Source organism: Vespula vulgaris, chromosome 13, assembly GCF_905475345.1.
Source record: "Vespula vulgaris chromosome 13, iyVesVulg1.1, whole genome shotgun sequence".
NCBI lineage: Eukaryota > Metazoa > Arthropoda > Insecta > Hymenoptera > Vespidae > Vespula > Vespula vulgaris.
The window spans coordinates 4,767,936-4,785,463 of NC_066598.1; the positions used below are offsets into that span (position 1 = coordinate 4,767,936).

At 29.3% G+C, this 17,528-nt stretch overlaps 1 protein-coding gene across 19 annotated transcripts; it reads left to right on the plus strand.

The window, feature by feature from the left end:
- The first annotated feature begins 8,224 nt into the window (after window positions 1-8,224).
- Window positions 8,225-14,520, plus strand: LOC127068645 (uncharacterized PE-PGRS family protein PE_PGRS10-like). 19 transcript variants are annotated; one of them, XM_051005041.1, is made up of 7 exons: window positions 8,225-8,444; window positions 8,791-9,108; window positions 9,255-10,181; window positions 10,747-11,940; window positions 12,001-12,060; window positions 12,121-12,567; window positions 12,924-14,520. In XM_051005041.1, exons 1-7 carry the CDS (start codon window positions 8,375-8,377, stop codon window positions 13,148-13,150), a joined length of 3,243 nt encoding a protein of 1,080 aa, XP_050860998.1. In that variant the 5' UTR covers window positions 8,225-8,374; the 3' UTR covers window positions 13,151-14,520. The 19 variants fall into 19 exon arrangements, with proteins under 19 accessions (XP_050860998.1, XP_050861001.1, XP_050860999.1 ...); XM_051005044.1 differs by having other exon boundaries at window positions 12,181-12,567; XM_051005042.1 differs by having other exon boundaries at window positions 10,747-11,910; window positions 11,971-12,060.
- The last annotated feature ends 3,008 nt before the right edge of the window (window positions 14,521-17,528 follow it).

Here is a 17,528-nt window from a genome sequence, read left to right on the forward strand (position 1 = left end):
ATAAAAAAAATGTTAAGATAATCAATATATATAAATTACATAATAATTATATATATGTTTTAAGATATAAAAATATTTAATATATATAAAGCATATTATGTGTGTGTGTGTATAATCTAGTTGTCGCTTTATTTATACATATGTATGTGTAAATCAACCTATTGAATTCTAATCGATCAGAAAATATGAATATTAATTATAAGTTATATCATAAGATTTATATAAAAAAAAATTATTATAATAACCGATTAAAACAAAAGCAGTTACATTCTCTTTTAATAGGATAAATAATGTTCTCCGAAAAAAAAAATAGAAAAATATTAGGAATATTTGCTCTAATGATTTTATGTGATTATTATTCCTTAAAAATTATACAGAATATAAATTAATCGAAAAATTTTAACAATTAATATATATATAAATTCACCTATTGAATTTTGATCGATCGAAAAACACGAATATTAATTATAGAAGTTACATCATAAAATCTCTATAAAAAAAAATTATTATACATTGCTCCTTGATTAAAAAGCTTTACAAAATAGTTAAATTCTGTTTTTATAGGATAAATAATATTCCTAAAAAAGAAACAGGAAAATATTAGAAATATTTGCTCTAATGATTTTATGTGATTATTATTTCTTAAAAATTAAGCCAAATATAACTTAATTGAAAAACGTTAAGATAACTAGTGTGTGTATGTGTATTTATAAATTGAATTATCGAATTCTAACTGTTCTTAATATAATATACCAATATTAAATACAGAAGTTACAGAAATTTCATAAAGTTTATATAAAAAAAAAAATGTTGTTAAGACAAATATAATACACATATAAGAAACGTTAAAACAATGAATATACATATATAAATCGATCTGTCGGATTCTAATTGATTGGATGAATTCATACGTGAATTTCCCATATTTAAATATCATCAAACAGACAACTATGTTTTTTTCTCTATGAATTCAGAATTTCCAGTAAGATGATGTCAGCATACTATATAGTTTGACGAGAAGAACTGGAGGATTTAGAGAGGATAATTTTGCCGACATTCCCTTTTTCTCTCTCCCTTCTCTCTCCTTTCTCTCTTACATATCATCTTTGTATATTCGTATGTGTATTTGCGTCTGACGCGCGTATATTCCAAAGAGAAGAGAAGAAAAGAAAAAAAGAAAAAAAAAATAAAATAAAATTACGCGAGTTTACGAAAAGCAAATAGAAAACGTGTCGGCCATTATAAAAGAATTTCTGCCGTCAATAAATTTTCTTTTTCTTGTTCTTTTTTTCATTTCTCTCTCTTTTTTTTTTCTTCTTTTTTTTAAACGTATTACATAATCGAAATAGCTATATAAAGAGTCATGCGTTGGTATAATTACTCGTAACCTTTTTTTTGTAGAAGCGATCAGAATAACACTTTATAAGTAAGCAGTAATAACATTTTTTCTTTTTTTATTTTTAATTATAACACATCAAGTGTTTTATTTATTATTTGAAAAAGTACAATTCATCGTCTCGTTGTCTACTTGTTCTTTTCTTTTTTCTTTCATAATTATGACATCAGTAATCGTAAAACCAAAAAATAAAGAAACAAGAATTCTTTCGAGCAATGATTTTTGAAATTCTTCGATAATTGTAACGTTAAGAAACATATGAGCGCATACATGTGCGAGGGTGTGTGTATTGATGTGTAGGAGTGTTTAAGCGAGGAGTCACACTTCGTGGCTCCTACGAGACGGAACGAACGTGTATGATCGTAGAAATGACCGCATCTCCGTTTCCATCGATCCTTCGATAACGTAACATATAGCCGTTGGGTTTTCCTCGGCAACACCGAATTTCTACGTGCATGGACTCTTGCTCGATGCGAGAATGAGAATGACTCATGATGACGAGGACGAAAAGAGTCGAAGGTCCTTCGTGACTTTCTCGTTATGGTATGTCTCAGCTCCGTTTCGATTTCGTAACGATATCAATCATGATCTTATTGTCGAGTTAACGAGTTATTCTATTATTTATCTCCGTATCTTCAAACTCATCTAATTATTTTTTATCATTTAACGTAACGTTAAATATTAATACGAGTTATCTATTAATTGGATAAATCATAATTAAAAATTATTCTTTCGTATTATTTTTAATTTAAAATATTACTTTTATATATCGCATCATTTTTAATTAAAATTATAATATTGGGTTTTATCTATAAAGTAATTAGTCAATGATTTATTGACTAATGCGTTTATAACGAATAATAATTCGAATAATGCGTTATAAATTTTAAATATATCGTTATATGATTTATACTGTGTTTACGAAAGAAATAACTTAATAATTTTGAAATATAATGTAGCTCGTGAAAGATGCACTTATCTGTGAATAAAACAATTTAATGATTTATAATATATCTACGAATAAAATGATTCAATGATTTTGAAATATCTGTACAGAATAGTTCGTAAATGATGCACATGTCTATGAATAGAATGATTCGATGTAATTTATAATGTATTTATGAATAAAATCACTCAATGATTTTGAAATATGTCTCTAGAGAATAGTTCGTAGAAGATGCATGTGTCTATGAATAAATCGTTTCGATGTGATTTATAGTGTATCTACGAATAAAACGATTCAATGATTTTGAAATATGTCTATGGAGTAGTTTGTGGAAGATTCACGTGTCTATGAATAAATCGATTCGATGTGACTTATAGTTAATTTACAAATAAAATGATTCGATGATTTTGCAATATATCTTCTAAATAATTTTCACTGATAATAGATTCTAAATAAGATTCACATGTCTACGAATAAAACTATTCAATGATTTCGCAGTACACATACGCACATACGCAATGTTAGTAATCAATGATTTTTTGGATTAAATCTACGAATTAATCACGTCCCTGTATAATATTTACGAAGACATTTTTTTTTTAGAAAATAATAAAGGATAAATTGAAAATTATTTCAGAATAAAAAAAAAGCAGGTTGCGTTTATTTATTTCGTGAAAAAGTTTTATAATATTTAAATATATATATATATTTTAAACGACCATATTAATTACTTCAAAAAGATTTCATTTTAATGCTTTTCACAAGAATGAAATTTTTTTTAATAAAAATCAAATTTGCGTTACAAAAATTCATAAAACCGTAATAATATATAATTCATGTTAAATTTGCGTTTGGTATAAATACATGTTTTCAATGTCTCGTTTTTTAATTTGATATTTTCTCTGGTCAACATATTATTCACCAATGAAAATTGGTCAGTGGAATGAATTAGATGCAGAAAGATATAAACAAAATTCAACGATCATTAAAATATTTTTAAAAGATGCCTACATGCATACGTATTTATCCATGAAATATTGAGAAAATGTTTAAATAAAGTCGAAGAAAATAAATGATAAAATGGCGATTTTAGAAAAAAAAGAAAAAACATAAATCTAAAGAAAAAAACAACGAAATAAATGATGTATGATCATATCGCAATTATAAAAGGTAAAAACGTTGATTTTTATTGAATTTTATTTTCTCATTGGGATTTCCGATTTCATTGACGATTCCTGAATAATTATGTTGCTCACCGGAGATCTTATATTATGTTGGAACGTTACGGTTAGAAAGTCGTTGAGACTAGTGATCAGAGTAGTGGGAAGAAACCTTTTTTAGTTTGTTATTAACTTAACGTCTAACATCTAGCTTTGTAGGTACATATTTTGAAAATAGTTCTTTAACATCTTCCATCAATGTATATCGATACATAGATCAAGAGTTGCGAGATTATGTCCTCTTTGTTTCTTTGTTTTTATCATTCTTATTTTATTAATCATCCGTTTAGTATTTCTTTTGTTTCATTTATATATCCGGTTCTATAATATATACATTTTATGTGCTTCTACATATTCTCTCTCTCTTTCTATTTATATATATATATATATATATATATATATATATATATATAGACACACACACACACACAATATATATATATGTATATATATACACACACAAAATATATATACTATAATTTATATTTGTGTAATTTTTTTAATGAATATTGAAATATATTTGATAAATGCGATATATATATGTATATATATTTATTTACTTATTTTTATTTATTTTACTTATTAATTACTTTAACATAATTCTAATATAACATTCTTTTTTATTTTCTATATATTTTTCTTTATTATTTTATTATTTCTTCATTATTTATATTATTTTCTATATATTTTCCTAGGAAAATCGATTTCTTGTAATAGCTACAATATTTACAGTTAATTTAATATATAAATCTTTTTTTAATCTACCTAGTATTCGTTTTCATGGAAGAGCTCGTTCAACGTTCATTCGTGCTAGAGAAGCTCGATACTGAGGGCAGTCATTGAACCTGACCTTGAAGAACCGGAACGATTTAGGTTTCGTAAGCAAGAATCGAGAACTTGAGATATTACTGTGTCTATTATGCCGATCGCAAAATCGTTATTAGTCGATTCTTAAAGATTTTGACAAAATTTTTTTTAAAAGATCGCCATTTTTAGATTATATTTATTCTTATTTTTTTCAAATAATAATTCATAACGATGACGTTATTACTAGTTTCTGTTTTTAATGTTAATTATCTCAACGAAAGGATTTCGTGATATTATTTCTACGAAACTTACCATAAAATAATTTTTTCGTTTATTTTTCTTCTCTTTTTTCAATTTTTTTTTTTGTATTCTAACTGTAATTATTCATTACAACTATCCTATTAACAAATATAAGTATAAATCATATATAAGTTTCCTATTAAACTATATTACTGAGAAATATATATTTCGAACTTTAATATTTCTATCTGTAAGAGAGAGACAGTGAAAGAGAGAAAGAGAGAGAGAGAGAGAGAGAGAGAGAGAGAGAGAGAAAGAGAGAAATATAAATGATAGAATTAAACTAAATAAAAGATAATATAAAAAATGTATATTAATGAAATAAAATAAAAATAAATTGTAATAGTATTAATTCATAATAGATTGGAAAATTATGTATATGTATTAATACATAAACAATATGTATATATATACATACATCATACATACACACATATACACAGACATGCACATATATATGCACAAACATTTACATATTCGTATACATATACGATGTGTGTGTATATGAGTATATATTTCTTTTTTTAGACAAAACTATAAAATAATAAAAGAAATATATAAAATAAAAAGTAAAAAGAGAAAAATAAAGCTTGTTTGTCGACATCATCAAGATGTCGTAATATAACCGACCTTCCAGTAAGACAGACGCATCTATTTTATCTGATTGGACCACACTTCTATTTGCATATAAAAGATAAAAGAAAGTGACTATCGAGGACTACGACTTATTATTTTTGTTTTCTTGTTAATGACGTATGTACTCACATATGTATATGTATATATATATATATATATATATATATATATATATATACATTTGAATGTTGAAATCTCAATCAGTTATATTAATTTTCTACATTCGTTTCACGGTTTTCCCGATATTCAATAATAATAATAATAATATTAATAAGAAGAAGAAGAAGAAGAAGGAGAAGAGGAAGAAGAAAAACAATAACAATAATAACAATAAGAACAGTGGAGCGCCTACTCGAGTCTCGATTAATTTTCTCTCTTTAGTCATCTCTTATGATCTGACAAAGAAGACATTCTTGTTTCGAATTAATAAGTCGACAGGTACACTTATCGTCTTTTTATGTAATAATTTGTGGTTTTCTTTTTCCTTTTGAAAAATTATACCCAACGTTTTATTAATTTTTTGTTTCCTCTTTTATTTTCTGTTATTTTTTAACGTAACTAATCAAGATAATTGTTGTAAACATTTTAAATAAAATCGATGAACTGTTGAATACGTTATATATCAGAAAGAGATATATGTGTGGGTTTGTATGAGAGAGAGAGAGAGAGAGAGAGAGAGAGAGAGAGAGAGAGAGAGAGAGAGAGAGAGAGAGAGAGATGAAGAAAAAAAGAAAGAAGAAGACAGAAAACAAAGAAAATTTTTTATTTTTTATTTTTTAAGAAGAAAGTAAAACATTTTATAGAAAAATTTTTTATTATTTTCTTATCTTTATCCTAGATCTTTTGAAAAATGTATAAAATAATATTAAAATAAAATTGATACAAAAAGAAATAAAATACACACATACACATATATATCGAAAGATGACTTCTTTTCAACATCGATTCATTCGTAAATAATGAATCTCCCACAACCCATTATCCTTTATGTGACGTTATATGCCTGTCTGTCATTTAAAATTCGAAGGACGTATGTATATACGTAGTGTAAGACGTATGTCGGTATATTCGCGGTAGCCGGATATTCGTTTGAATGTTTGAGAATGAAAAGATGCACCAATCCAACATATTCTTCGATGCAATTGTCACGCGAAAAAAACAGGTTCGCTTCTCCAAGATGAATTGAGATTTTAATCACTATCCGATTTATGCGTCGATAAAATATTACATCTTATACTTCTCCAAGCAAGTTAGACAATTTTAAGACTAATCGTTCGAATTTATACAGTTGATTTATTAATTGAGAAATTAATTATATAATTAATTAATTAATTAATTGTTCGATTAATTACATGTTATATCACACGTTGAGCTTGTTTCCATTTAATTATGATTAGTTCTTCTTTTTCTTATTAATTTTGATAATTATCGTATCTATCCAATGTTATCTAATGTTATAAATTAATGTAGGAAATAAAAATAAGTTATTAACATTATAAATTAGATGTGAATTTATAATATTCGTAATTGAATTTATCAATAATTGTTTTTAATTATTTTTAGATAATAATTATCTTTAAAATGATTAAATAATGGTGAAATTAATTACAAAAAAATATATATAAAATTTGTAATACAATAAAAACAAGAATCGTGATTTTTTAATCCATGTAATGTTAAATCCAGTGTAATAAAAAAAAGAAAGAAAAATTAAATACAGAAATTAGCATTATTACATTAAATTTAATAATTATATTAAATACAAAAATTAAATACTAGAAATTAGTATTCTACCGTGACTTTATTAATGCAAAGTATCATCTTCAAACATGTATGATATTATTAAAACGTTACTTCATTTAATTGTATATTATAATTACTATGTCCCGAATCGTCACCGATTAAAATATAACGGCATTAATCTTGAACGAATGTTTGCATAATTAGTTACAACATTTATTTATTTTTTTTCATACATTGGATATACTCATTTGAATTACAAACGAAGTGCGAATTTCAGCTTATAATTTTGGAAATTTCCTTTATTATTTAACTAACTTGTTAATAATAGAATTACCGATATAAAATAAAAACTGACGTTATTTTTCACATTTTTTTATTTAAACGAAACAATAAATAATGAAACGTAAAATAAATTTGATTTTCTTTTTCTTTTTATTTTCTCATATTTAATTAAAAAAAAAAAAATTAAGAAAAAAATGGAAAAACAATATAAAATAAATGTTTTTGTTTGTTTGATATTTTTTTTCACTTTTTGTTCGTTTCGTTTCTCTCTCTCTCTCTCTCACACACACACACACACACACGCACACACACACATGCATATACGCATTTACATTCTCCCAGAGGAACTTTTTTAAACATCGTCACAATAAAGAGAACCGTCCGTTTTTCTCGAATAATAATTTATCATTGCTTTTGATTAAATTATTATCGAATTTTTCAATAAAAAAAAATTCCCCCCCAAAAAAATTATACTTAGAAAAGATATGATATGGAAATGCCGCTTATCAAAATCAGAGATAATATTTCTTCCAATCATCGACGAAAAGGGATACCCCAAGATCGTAAAATGTAAAACGCTTCGTTGAAGTGAGTGGACCTTGACAGTGTCGAGTCTACGTGCGAGTTTCTACCAGCGAAAGTTTTGTCCAATCTATCGAATAGATTATCTCTAATTCCTTTTTTATTTTGATTAATTTATCAAAATATTTAGAATTACACGAGTATCGAAGTTATTCTTTATTTAAAAATTTTCGGTAATAACGACGTTACAACTTATCGTATCGATTCATCGAAAAATATCGGAAAGAAAAACGAGTCACGATTGAGATCGATTGGCAATTATTGCCAGACGTAAAATCCACTTGTCTGTCGTATATAAGATGTTGTCTCGTGCAAGAGCTTCAGTCGTTCTTGACTCTCTGACCACAGAGATACTCTCGTTCATATAGAAGAAAAAACAAATCAAAAGAAAAAAAAATAAATAAAACGAAACAAAAGAAATATCGCGAGTGATAACCAACCGAATCACGAAGTGAGAACACCATGAGATTGTTCGTGTGTTTCGTGCCAGTGTTGGTACTACTTTTCATTCAAGATTCCTTTGCTAAACCTGGTGAGTTGTAAATTTTAACGATGATATTACAAAAAATTAATTTTTACATTTGACTATCACCTTTCAATACAAATTTTCGCAAATTTTTTATTACCACGATGTGATATAAACGTGACTTTTATGGAATTTTAGAAATAACACTTTTTTTAACACTTGCCATTTATTTATTCGTTTCATACTTGATTTGTCTATCAAAAGAAACAAGAGAAAAGAAAAAAAAGAAAATTTATTTGAAATCAATTTTCATGTATTATTACATTATATATTCCTTTATGTTAGCGTATAGCGTATAGCGTAATAGTATTTACATAAAATATATATATATTTCTCTTTCTATTTCGGTTAGGTTTACTTCGTGATCTGACATCAGGTTTATCAAGTGGAGGTCTTTTGGATCCACTTGGATTATTTAATAAAGGAGATAAGAGTCAGGCTACTGCCAGTAGCAATGCTCAATCATTAGGTACCAATTTGAATCTTGGACCATTGGGTCTCTCCACCAATTTGGCATCATCCTCGGCATCAGCAACAGCCCATGGGGGTGGTTCTGCATCTGCCAAGGCAAATGCTAATGCTCAAGGTTATGGTTATAATGGTGCCAATGCCAACGCCAACGCCAACGCCAACGCCAATGCTGGAGCTTCAGCCAATGGTGGTGCACAAGGTAAAAAGAACATCAGAAAATTTTGAACATTTTATAGTATATGTAATCGTCAAAAATTTTGTCTGCGTTTTTTGGTTAAAACAAAGATGATCGAAAGATCAGTTAGAAAATATTTTCGTTATCCGTAATTGTTCTATCCAAACTAGGCTACGATGATTCTTCGAGTCTTTACAACGGTGGATCTTTAAATAACAATGGTATTACTGGCAACTATAATTTAAGACCAAATGAACCTTATTCGAACAATATCTTTCCTTCGAATGGACAATATGGCGGTTACGATGGTTCCTCACTTAATTCTGGAAATGCTCAGTCCAATGCTAATGCAAATGCTGGTGCATATAGTGGTAGCAATGGAGGTACTTTCATTCCATCAAAACCAAGTCCATCTTTGGGACCAACTTATGTCGCTGATTATGGCCCATCTTATCCTCAGTACCAAGGAAATAGTGGTAGTACTTCTGGACATTCAAATGCACATTCTAGTGCCAATGCAAATGCAAATGCTAATGCTAATTCTGGTAGGACCGAGCATGGATATAACGTGCCCGAATCAATTCCTATAAACATCCCACAAACTATTCAACGACCACAACCTACCCTACAACAGAGACCTATAATAATAACTCAATCTCCGCCAAATCCGATAATTCGGCAACCTATACAAAATTCAAATGCTTACTCCACTGCCAGTGCAAATGCAAATGCTAATGCTAATGCTGGTAGGATTGATCATGGATATAGAGCACCAATAATCGAATCAATTCCTATAAACGTTCCGCAAAATATTCAACGACCACAGCCTGTCCTACAACAAAGACCTGTAATAATGACTAGACCCTCACCAAACCCAATACCTCAACAACCAAGGCCAATTATTCATAGTGTTCCTGAGTTACATAATTCGGCAACACTACCAGTTGTTATCGTCGAAGGTCCGCAACAACAACCAATAAATAGACCGGGTGTCTATCATCAACGTCGACCTCATTACCATCATCCACATAGACCAAAGCAACAACCTATTGAAATCTTCGTTATCGAGGATGACAGCACTCCGACACAAGCTCAAGGTGAACTTCGTTATCGAAAGATGTCTTGTTCTTCTTCATTGATATACCTATGTATATATATGTAACCAAAAAGAGCTAAAATGTTAATTGGGATGAACTTCAAACATAATTCTCTTATTATTGTTATGTTACTCACAATCTTCCATGAAGAAAACTCGATACAACTGCAAGAAGAGTTTATCTGTATTGCTATTTCTTTCTCGCTAATCTTCCATAAGGAGATCTGATAATCTGTGAGATATCTCATGTATTTAATTCATCCTGAAATGGACATATCCTATTGTTATCTGCATACACTACTAAAATGCAGAATACTTCCGCTTGAAAATTGTGGCCTTGTAACCATTATAACTAAACTGATATAATCATTAAATTTTTACAGAAATACGACAAAATACCCTTCCATTTTATTTATCATTTGTGTACTGAGTATCTGATTTACTTACTAGGTTTATGTATCGCACTTTTGTTCGTTCATGCTTAATTATGTCTGATTATTGTTCTTTGTAAAGATGTGAATGTATGTTTAACATAAAAAATATTAACCATTTGTTATTTTTTTCAGGTGGATATCAGGGCAATTACGGTTCAAATTCAGGCAGTTCCGGGCAATATAATGGAAATTATGGTCCTGGAACAGGTCATGGAAGAGGAAATCCTTTCCTAAATGGTGGATCAACTAGTAATGCCAATGCCGCAGCTAATGCGAATGCAAATGCTAATGCTAATGCGGTTGGTCAGTCAGGATCACTTGGATATAATGGTGGAAATGAATATCTTGGTAATATCGGAGCAAACAATCCTTTCCTTGGTGGATCTGGAAGTGCTGGAGCAAATGCAAATGCAAATGCTAATGCTAATGCTAATGCTCAGGGACATGGTCAAGGACAAATTGGAGCACAAAATCCCTTTTTAACTGGTGGGTCTAGTAATCTTGGTGGATCCGGCAATATTGGTAGACCTTATCAAGGCCATGCTCAAGGAATACCTACCCAACTTCCAACGAAACCAAATTGTGGTGGTTCAGGATGTAACAATGGTCCTTCTATAATAATAATTGATCAAAACAAACCTAAAGGCATACCAACGACTCTACCAAAAGAAATAGATTCTGGATATTACGATGGAAGCAACGCAGGAAGTTCAGCGAATGCTAATGCTGGAAGTTATGGTGGTGCACAAAATCAGCCTGTTAAAGGTGTCCCGATCATTTTAAACGGACCTAATTATGGTGGCCAGCCTAAATATCCAAGTACCGGAGGATCAGGAAACTTAGGTGGCTATGGAAGTGGTAGTGGCTCTGCAGGATCTAATGCAAATGCTATTTCATCGGCTAATGCTGGAAGTTCTGGATCTGGATCAAATGGTTATGGTGGACAGGGTAACGTACCACTTAAAGGAAATCCTATTTTAAATCTTGGAGGATCTGGTTCAGGAAACTTGGGTGGTTATGGAAGCAGTAGTGGCTTGGCAGGATCCAATGCAAATGCCGATGCATCAGCTAATGCTGGAAGTTCTGGATCTGGATCGTTATCAGGTGGTTACGGTGGACATGGTGGATATGGTGGAGGATATGGCGGTGGTTCATCAGGTAGTTCTGGATCTGGAAGTTCAGGATTCGGTGGAAACACTGGCGGAGGTGCATTAGGAGGAAGTTCTGGGTCTGGAGGATTAGGATTCGGTGGAAGTACTGGCGGAGGTGCCTTTGGTGGGAGTTCTGGATCTGGAAGTTCAGGATTCGGTGGAAATACTGGCGGAGGTGCATTAGGAGGAAGTTCTGGATCTGGAGGATTAGGATTCGGTGGAAGTACTGGCGGAGGTGCCTTTGGTGGAAGTTCTGGATCTGGAGGATCAGGATTCGGTGGAAGTACTGGCGGAGGTGCCCTTGGTGGAAGTTCTGCAACTGGAGGATCAGGATTCGGTGGAAGTACTGGCGGAGGTGCCTTTGGTGGAAGTTCTGGATCTGGAGGATCAGGATTCGGTGGAAATACTGGCGGAGGTGCCCTTGGTGGAAATTCTGGATCTGGAGGCTCAGGATTCGGTGGTGGTTCTGCCGGATCGAGTGCCAGTGCTAATGCCAATGCAAACGCTGGCGCTTCCGGTGGATCTGGTGGTTATGGAAATGGAAACATAAAGGGATCTGGATCAGGCTTTGGAGGATATGGTGGACAAGGTGGTTCAGGCGGCTACGGTGGAAGTCATGGAGGTTCAGGAAGTTTAGGTGGAGGATACGGTTCTTCTGGATCAAACGCTGCTGCCAATGCTGATGCTAGTGCCAATGCTGGAAGTTCAGGTGGTTCAAGAGGATCAGGATATGGTGATGGATCAGGCATACTAGGAGGTTATGGAAATAAGGGATCTGGTTCTGGATACGGTGGAGGATCAGGTACTTTATGATTCTTCTTTAAACTCTACTAAACAATAACAGATAAATTCTCGGTTGAAAGTTGAAATTACTCTAGACTATACATTTCTTTAACATTTTTGAACAAAATTGTAGCTTTCTCTCTCTCTCTCTCTCCCCCTCTTGCTCTCTCTTCTCTATTCTCCTTCTCTATTTAATTCGCCTTAACAGTAACCGACTAACAATAGCTTCATTTCATTCGTTCAGCGACCGAGCTTACGAGAATCGACCGTCATTCAGCATCAGACGACCTGACCAAATCATCGTCAGCTGCTTTCGTCGAAGCTGTATCATCGGGTCTGATCGTAATTAAATGATTCATCTGTTCCCTTCTACAGGATCAAGCGCTTATTCCGACGCTAACTCTTCTGCTAGTGCCGGTGGATCGTCCCATGCAACTTCCAATGCAAAATCAAGTGCATTTTCGAATGCTGGTGGATCGGCTAATGCCAAAGCCAATGCTGAGGCATCCAGTAGTGCTACAGGATTCGGATCGAAATCATCGGCATCGAGTCATGCATCTGCTACTGCTGATACTAGTGACATGCTCGTATTCACGGATTGAACTCAATATTAAAACAAGGATTTATCAGGCATTCGATAAAGCGATTCCTATATGTTTCATCTTCGCAAAGTGACCAATAATATTAATTGCACGATTTAGCTTCTCTTTTTCTTTGTTTTTGTTTTTATTATTCTTTCAATTTCTATAATTCTGAGCATACTTCTTGCCATTGCAATATAATTGTCTTTTGTAAATATCTTCATTCAATTTTTCTGTATTTTTTCTTTTTTTTTTATGTCAACTTATGCCACACTGTTTCCAATTGTAAACAATATATAAGATATACGTCGAGTAAAACTTTTTTTTGTATAATTTGTTTTTATTTTTTATTCGAAGATATTGCAAAAAGAGAGGTCGTGTTGTTTGATAGGTAGAATATTTTTTAATGGATGTAGGAATCAAGTAATATGATATAATACTCGGATTATACAATATCTGCTTAATTTCCGATAGAACACGTGACTAATTGCTAATAATGTCGAATCGAAAATAATACGAATCATTCGTTCACGTTAGAATTAAACTTTGTACAAAACCGGTATAGCAGTTTGTAATACGTGTAACCAGGCATGTTATTGTGAACTATAATTGTATTGTTCATTTCTGTGTCTCCCTCGAGCTATTTGTCGATATTGTTAATCTTTAATATCTAATGTTAGATTATACACGTATATATATATATATATATATATATATATATATATATATATATATCCTCGCTTAGATAAATTATTTCGATTTAAAAATGACCACGATACATTGATACGAGGAAAATTATTTTTTACGTTTTATGAGATTCCTGAAAATCATGGGATTCACGTAAAAGTATTTAGAATGAAGTGTTTAGAAAAAGAAACTAGAAAAAAGAAAAATTCAGTATTTTTATATTCATTTGTGATGAATCTTTTATGAAACACATAGACGCACTTACTTACGCATCTACATGATTTTAAATGTAAGATATTAAAAATTTAATTGTGATTTTTTTTCAAATATGAATATTATGAGATTAGAAAGAGAAAAATACATAAATATATATATATATATTTATTAAGAGAAGATAAGACAACTGTAATCAATGTTCAATTTGTCCTATGGATTTCCGTGCGATTTTTCTTCCGGTTTTTTTTTGTAATTCATAGATAATTACCGAGAATTATTTTAACATCGAACATTATTCGTTTCGGATTTTCCTTGAAATTCTCCTCTATTATCAACTTCTTATCTCATATACGCTCGATGTAAACATTCTCACATTCTCGTCTCTCTTACATAATATTTTACTGCGCGTCTTATTTGTAAGCACTAAAAATTTGAAATAAAATTTACGATACATTCGATACACTCGGATTGTCGTTAAAAAAAAATCATTCTTCGTGTTTTTACTTTTTTAACATCGATCTTTTCTATTCTTTATTTCTAAAACAATAAGGATTAGAAAAAGATTAGATTAGGAATAGTGTTGCATCTTGTAAAAAATTTACACACGTATACGTTATATATTTGATATATAATATTATGAAAACTTGTGAGTTATTGAATTTGTTTAAATAACTCTATTAAAAATTTTCAATTTCTTCGATATTAGTAAACATTTATATATTTACATAGATATATAGATATATAAAAATATTATTATAATTATAAAATAATTAAGTAATCATAGAAATTTGTTTTCATATAAATTATCATGATTTAACGATTTATATTCGTCTTTTGTCAAAATTGTATTATATATAATTTATTTAATTTATCATTCGTACGATCTTTAAAATAACGTAACAATCAAATTCTAATTACACATTAAAATGATTTATCTATCTTGATCTACGTTTTCTTTACAATTCTTAATAATACTCTAACGAGACATTAGATATCTTGATTTAAATAAAATTTAGTTAAATTAATCAACGTATTTACCTAATACAAAACTGTAATCATAAAAATGATGGGTTGAAAACTATCTTATTTCTTTTATGCTAATAATTACTTGTTTGATTTTCGTATCAATGGATAACTTCATTTATTTCTCAGACTATATTCTGATTCAAAAAGTATGTTGAAAGAAAGTATTTTTTCTACATATAACAATAATATACATCTTTTTCTTGATCCTTGAGAACATAAAAATACAGATATACATACGTACTGTTATCATATTGTTTATTTTTATGTACAGAGAGACCAGGAGATATGAAAGAAACAAAGGAAAAGAAATAGAGAAAGAGAGAGAGAGAAAGAGAGAGAGAGAGAGAGAGAGAGAGAATGAGAGAAAAAGAGTCATAAGTGCAAAAGATTGTAATCATAAAAATGAGATAACGAAAACAATCGTAATTCTTTCATACTACTAATTATTTGTCTGCTTTTCAAATTAATGATCGTGATCTTATTTATTTAACAAATTAAACAACGTGTTTGTCTAATTATCTAATACAATATTGTAATCATAAAAATGATGAGACGAAAACAATTTCAATTCTTTTATTCCAATCATTATCTGTTTGACGTATCAATGAAGAATTTCGTTTATCTCTCGATGATATCCTAATTCAAAATGTTTGTTTAAAAAAGCATTCTTTTTGTATGCTAATAATATTTTTGTTGATTTTCTAATTGATCGAGTTAAATAATATAGACATATAGATATACGTATCGTTTTTTTATTACTTACTTATATACAGGCAGAGAATAGAAGAGGTGAATGAAAGAAAGAAAATGATGAAGAAATAGAAAGGGAGAGAAAAAGAAAAAGAGAGAGAGAGAGAGAGAGAGTTATATATATATGTATATGTATATAGATATATATATGTATATGTATATACATAGACATACACATACACAATGTAATGAAAGAAGTAATACTTTCATACCGATAATTATTTGTCTGATTCTTTAATCAGTTAATAGTTTTATTTATATATAAGACAGTATTCTAATTCTAAAAAAGATGGTAAAAAAAGATTCTTTCTTATACCAATAATATATATATATATATATATATATATATATATATTTATATATTTATATACATATATATATATTTATATACATATATATATATATATATATATATACATCTTTTTGTTGATCCTCTAGTTGGTCGAGTTCAAGGACTAAAAAGAAAATATAGAAATAAATCCGTGTCCTTTCCAATCAATCAACAATTTCATTTATCTGTAAAACAGTCTTCTAAAAAAAACGCTATGAAAAGCATTTTTTCTATGCATACCAATGATATATATCTTTTTGTTGAACCTTTAATTGATCGATTTCAAGGACATACAAATATAGATTTAAGTCCGTGTCATTTCGAATCAATCATCAATTTCATTTATCTGTAAAATAGTTTCCTAATTCTAAAAAAAACTCTTAAAAAAGCATTCATATACATATATACACCTATGTATCTTTTTCTTGATTCTTTAATTCGAATACATAAACAAGCAGGCATAAAATATATCGTTCCGAATTAATCAACAATTTCATTTATGTGTGAAACAATATGCTAATTCTAGAAAATCGTTAAAAAATTCTTCTCTGTCCGTATACCAATTATATATATATATATATATATATATATATATATATATATATATATACATTTTATGTATAATGTATACATACATATATATACAATATATATTATACATATATATATATCTTTTTGTTAATTCTTTAGTTGGGTATAAAAAGGGTATAAAAGTTCAAGGACATAAAAATATAGATATAAATCTGTCGTTCTCTTATTATTTATTTATATATACAAAGAGACCAGGAGAGGTGAAAGAAATAAAGAAAAAAAGAAAACATCGTATGTGCAAGAGATTGTAACCATATTTAATGATAACAATCCTAATTCTTTTATATCAACAATTATTTGATTACTGATTTTCTAATGTCTGATTCAACAATTTTATTTATCATTAAGACAATATATTAATTCATAAATATATGCAGAAAAAAAATCTTCTCTCTTCGTATACTAACAATTATTTTTTGTTGTTACTCCCAAATTGGTTAATGAGTTCGAAAAGACATAGAAATATAAAAATACGTATCGTTGTTCCATAATTTCTTTATATGCCAAAAAAAAGCAAGAGAAGATAAAAAAAAAGAATTGAAAAAAGAAAGAGTCCTAGATGCAAAAAATTAAAATCATAGAAATGATGTATGATAACGATCTTAATTCTCTCGTACCAATAATTATTTTGTCCGATATGTAAATCAAACAATAATTTTATTTATCACTAAGACAATATTCTAATTCATAAAATATTCTGAAAAAAGTCTTCTCTCTTGTTATACTACCAATAATATATATCTTTTTGTTGGTCCTCCAGTTGGTCGAGTTCGAGGACATAGAAATACAGATATACAT

Excerpts from the sequence above, each read along its gene's own strand:
- LOC127068645 (XM_051005031.1), top strand. The coding sequence starts at position 8,375 with ATGAGATTGTTCGTGTGTTTCGTGCCAGTGTTGGTACTACTTTTCATT. Across the intron at positions 9,109-9,254 it reads AGCCAATGGTGGTGCACAAG|GCTACGATGATTCTTCGAGT; the intron begins GTAAAAAGAACA and ends TATCCAAACTAG. Across the intron at positions 12,568-12,923 it reads TGGATACGGTGGAGGATCAG|GATCAAGCGCTTATTCCGAC; the intron begins GTACTTTATGAT and ends TCCCTTCTACAG.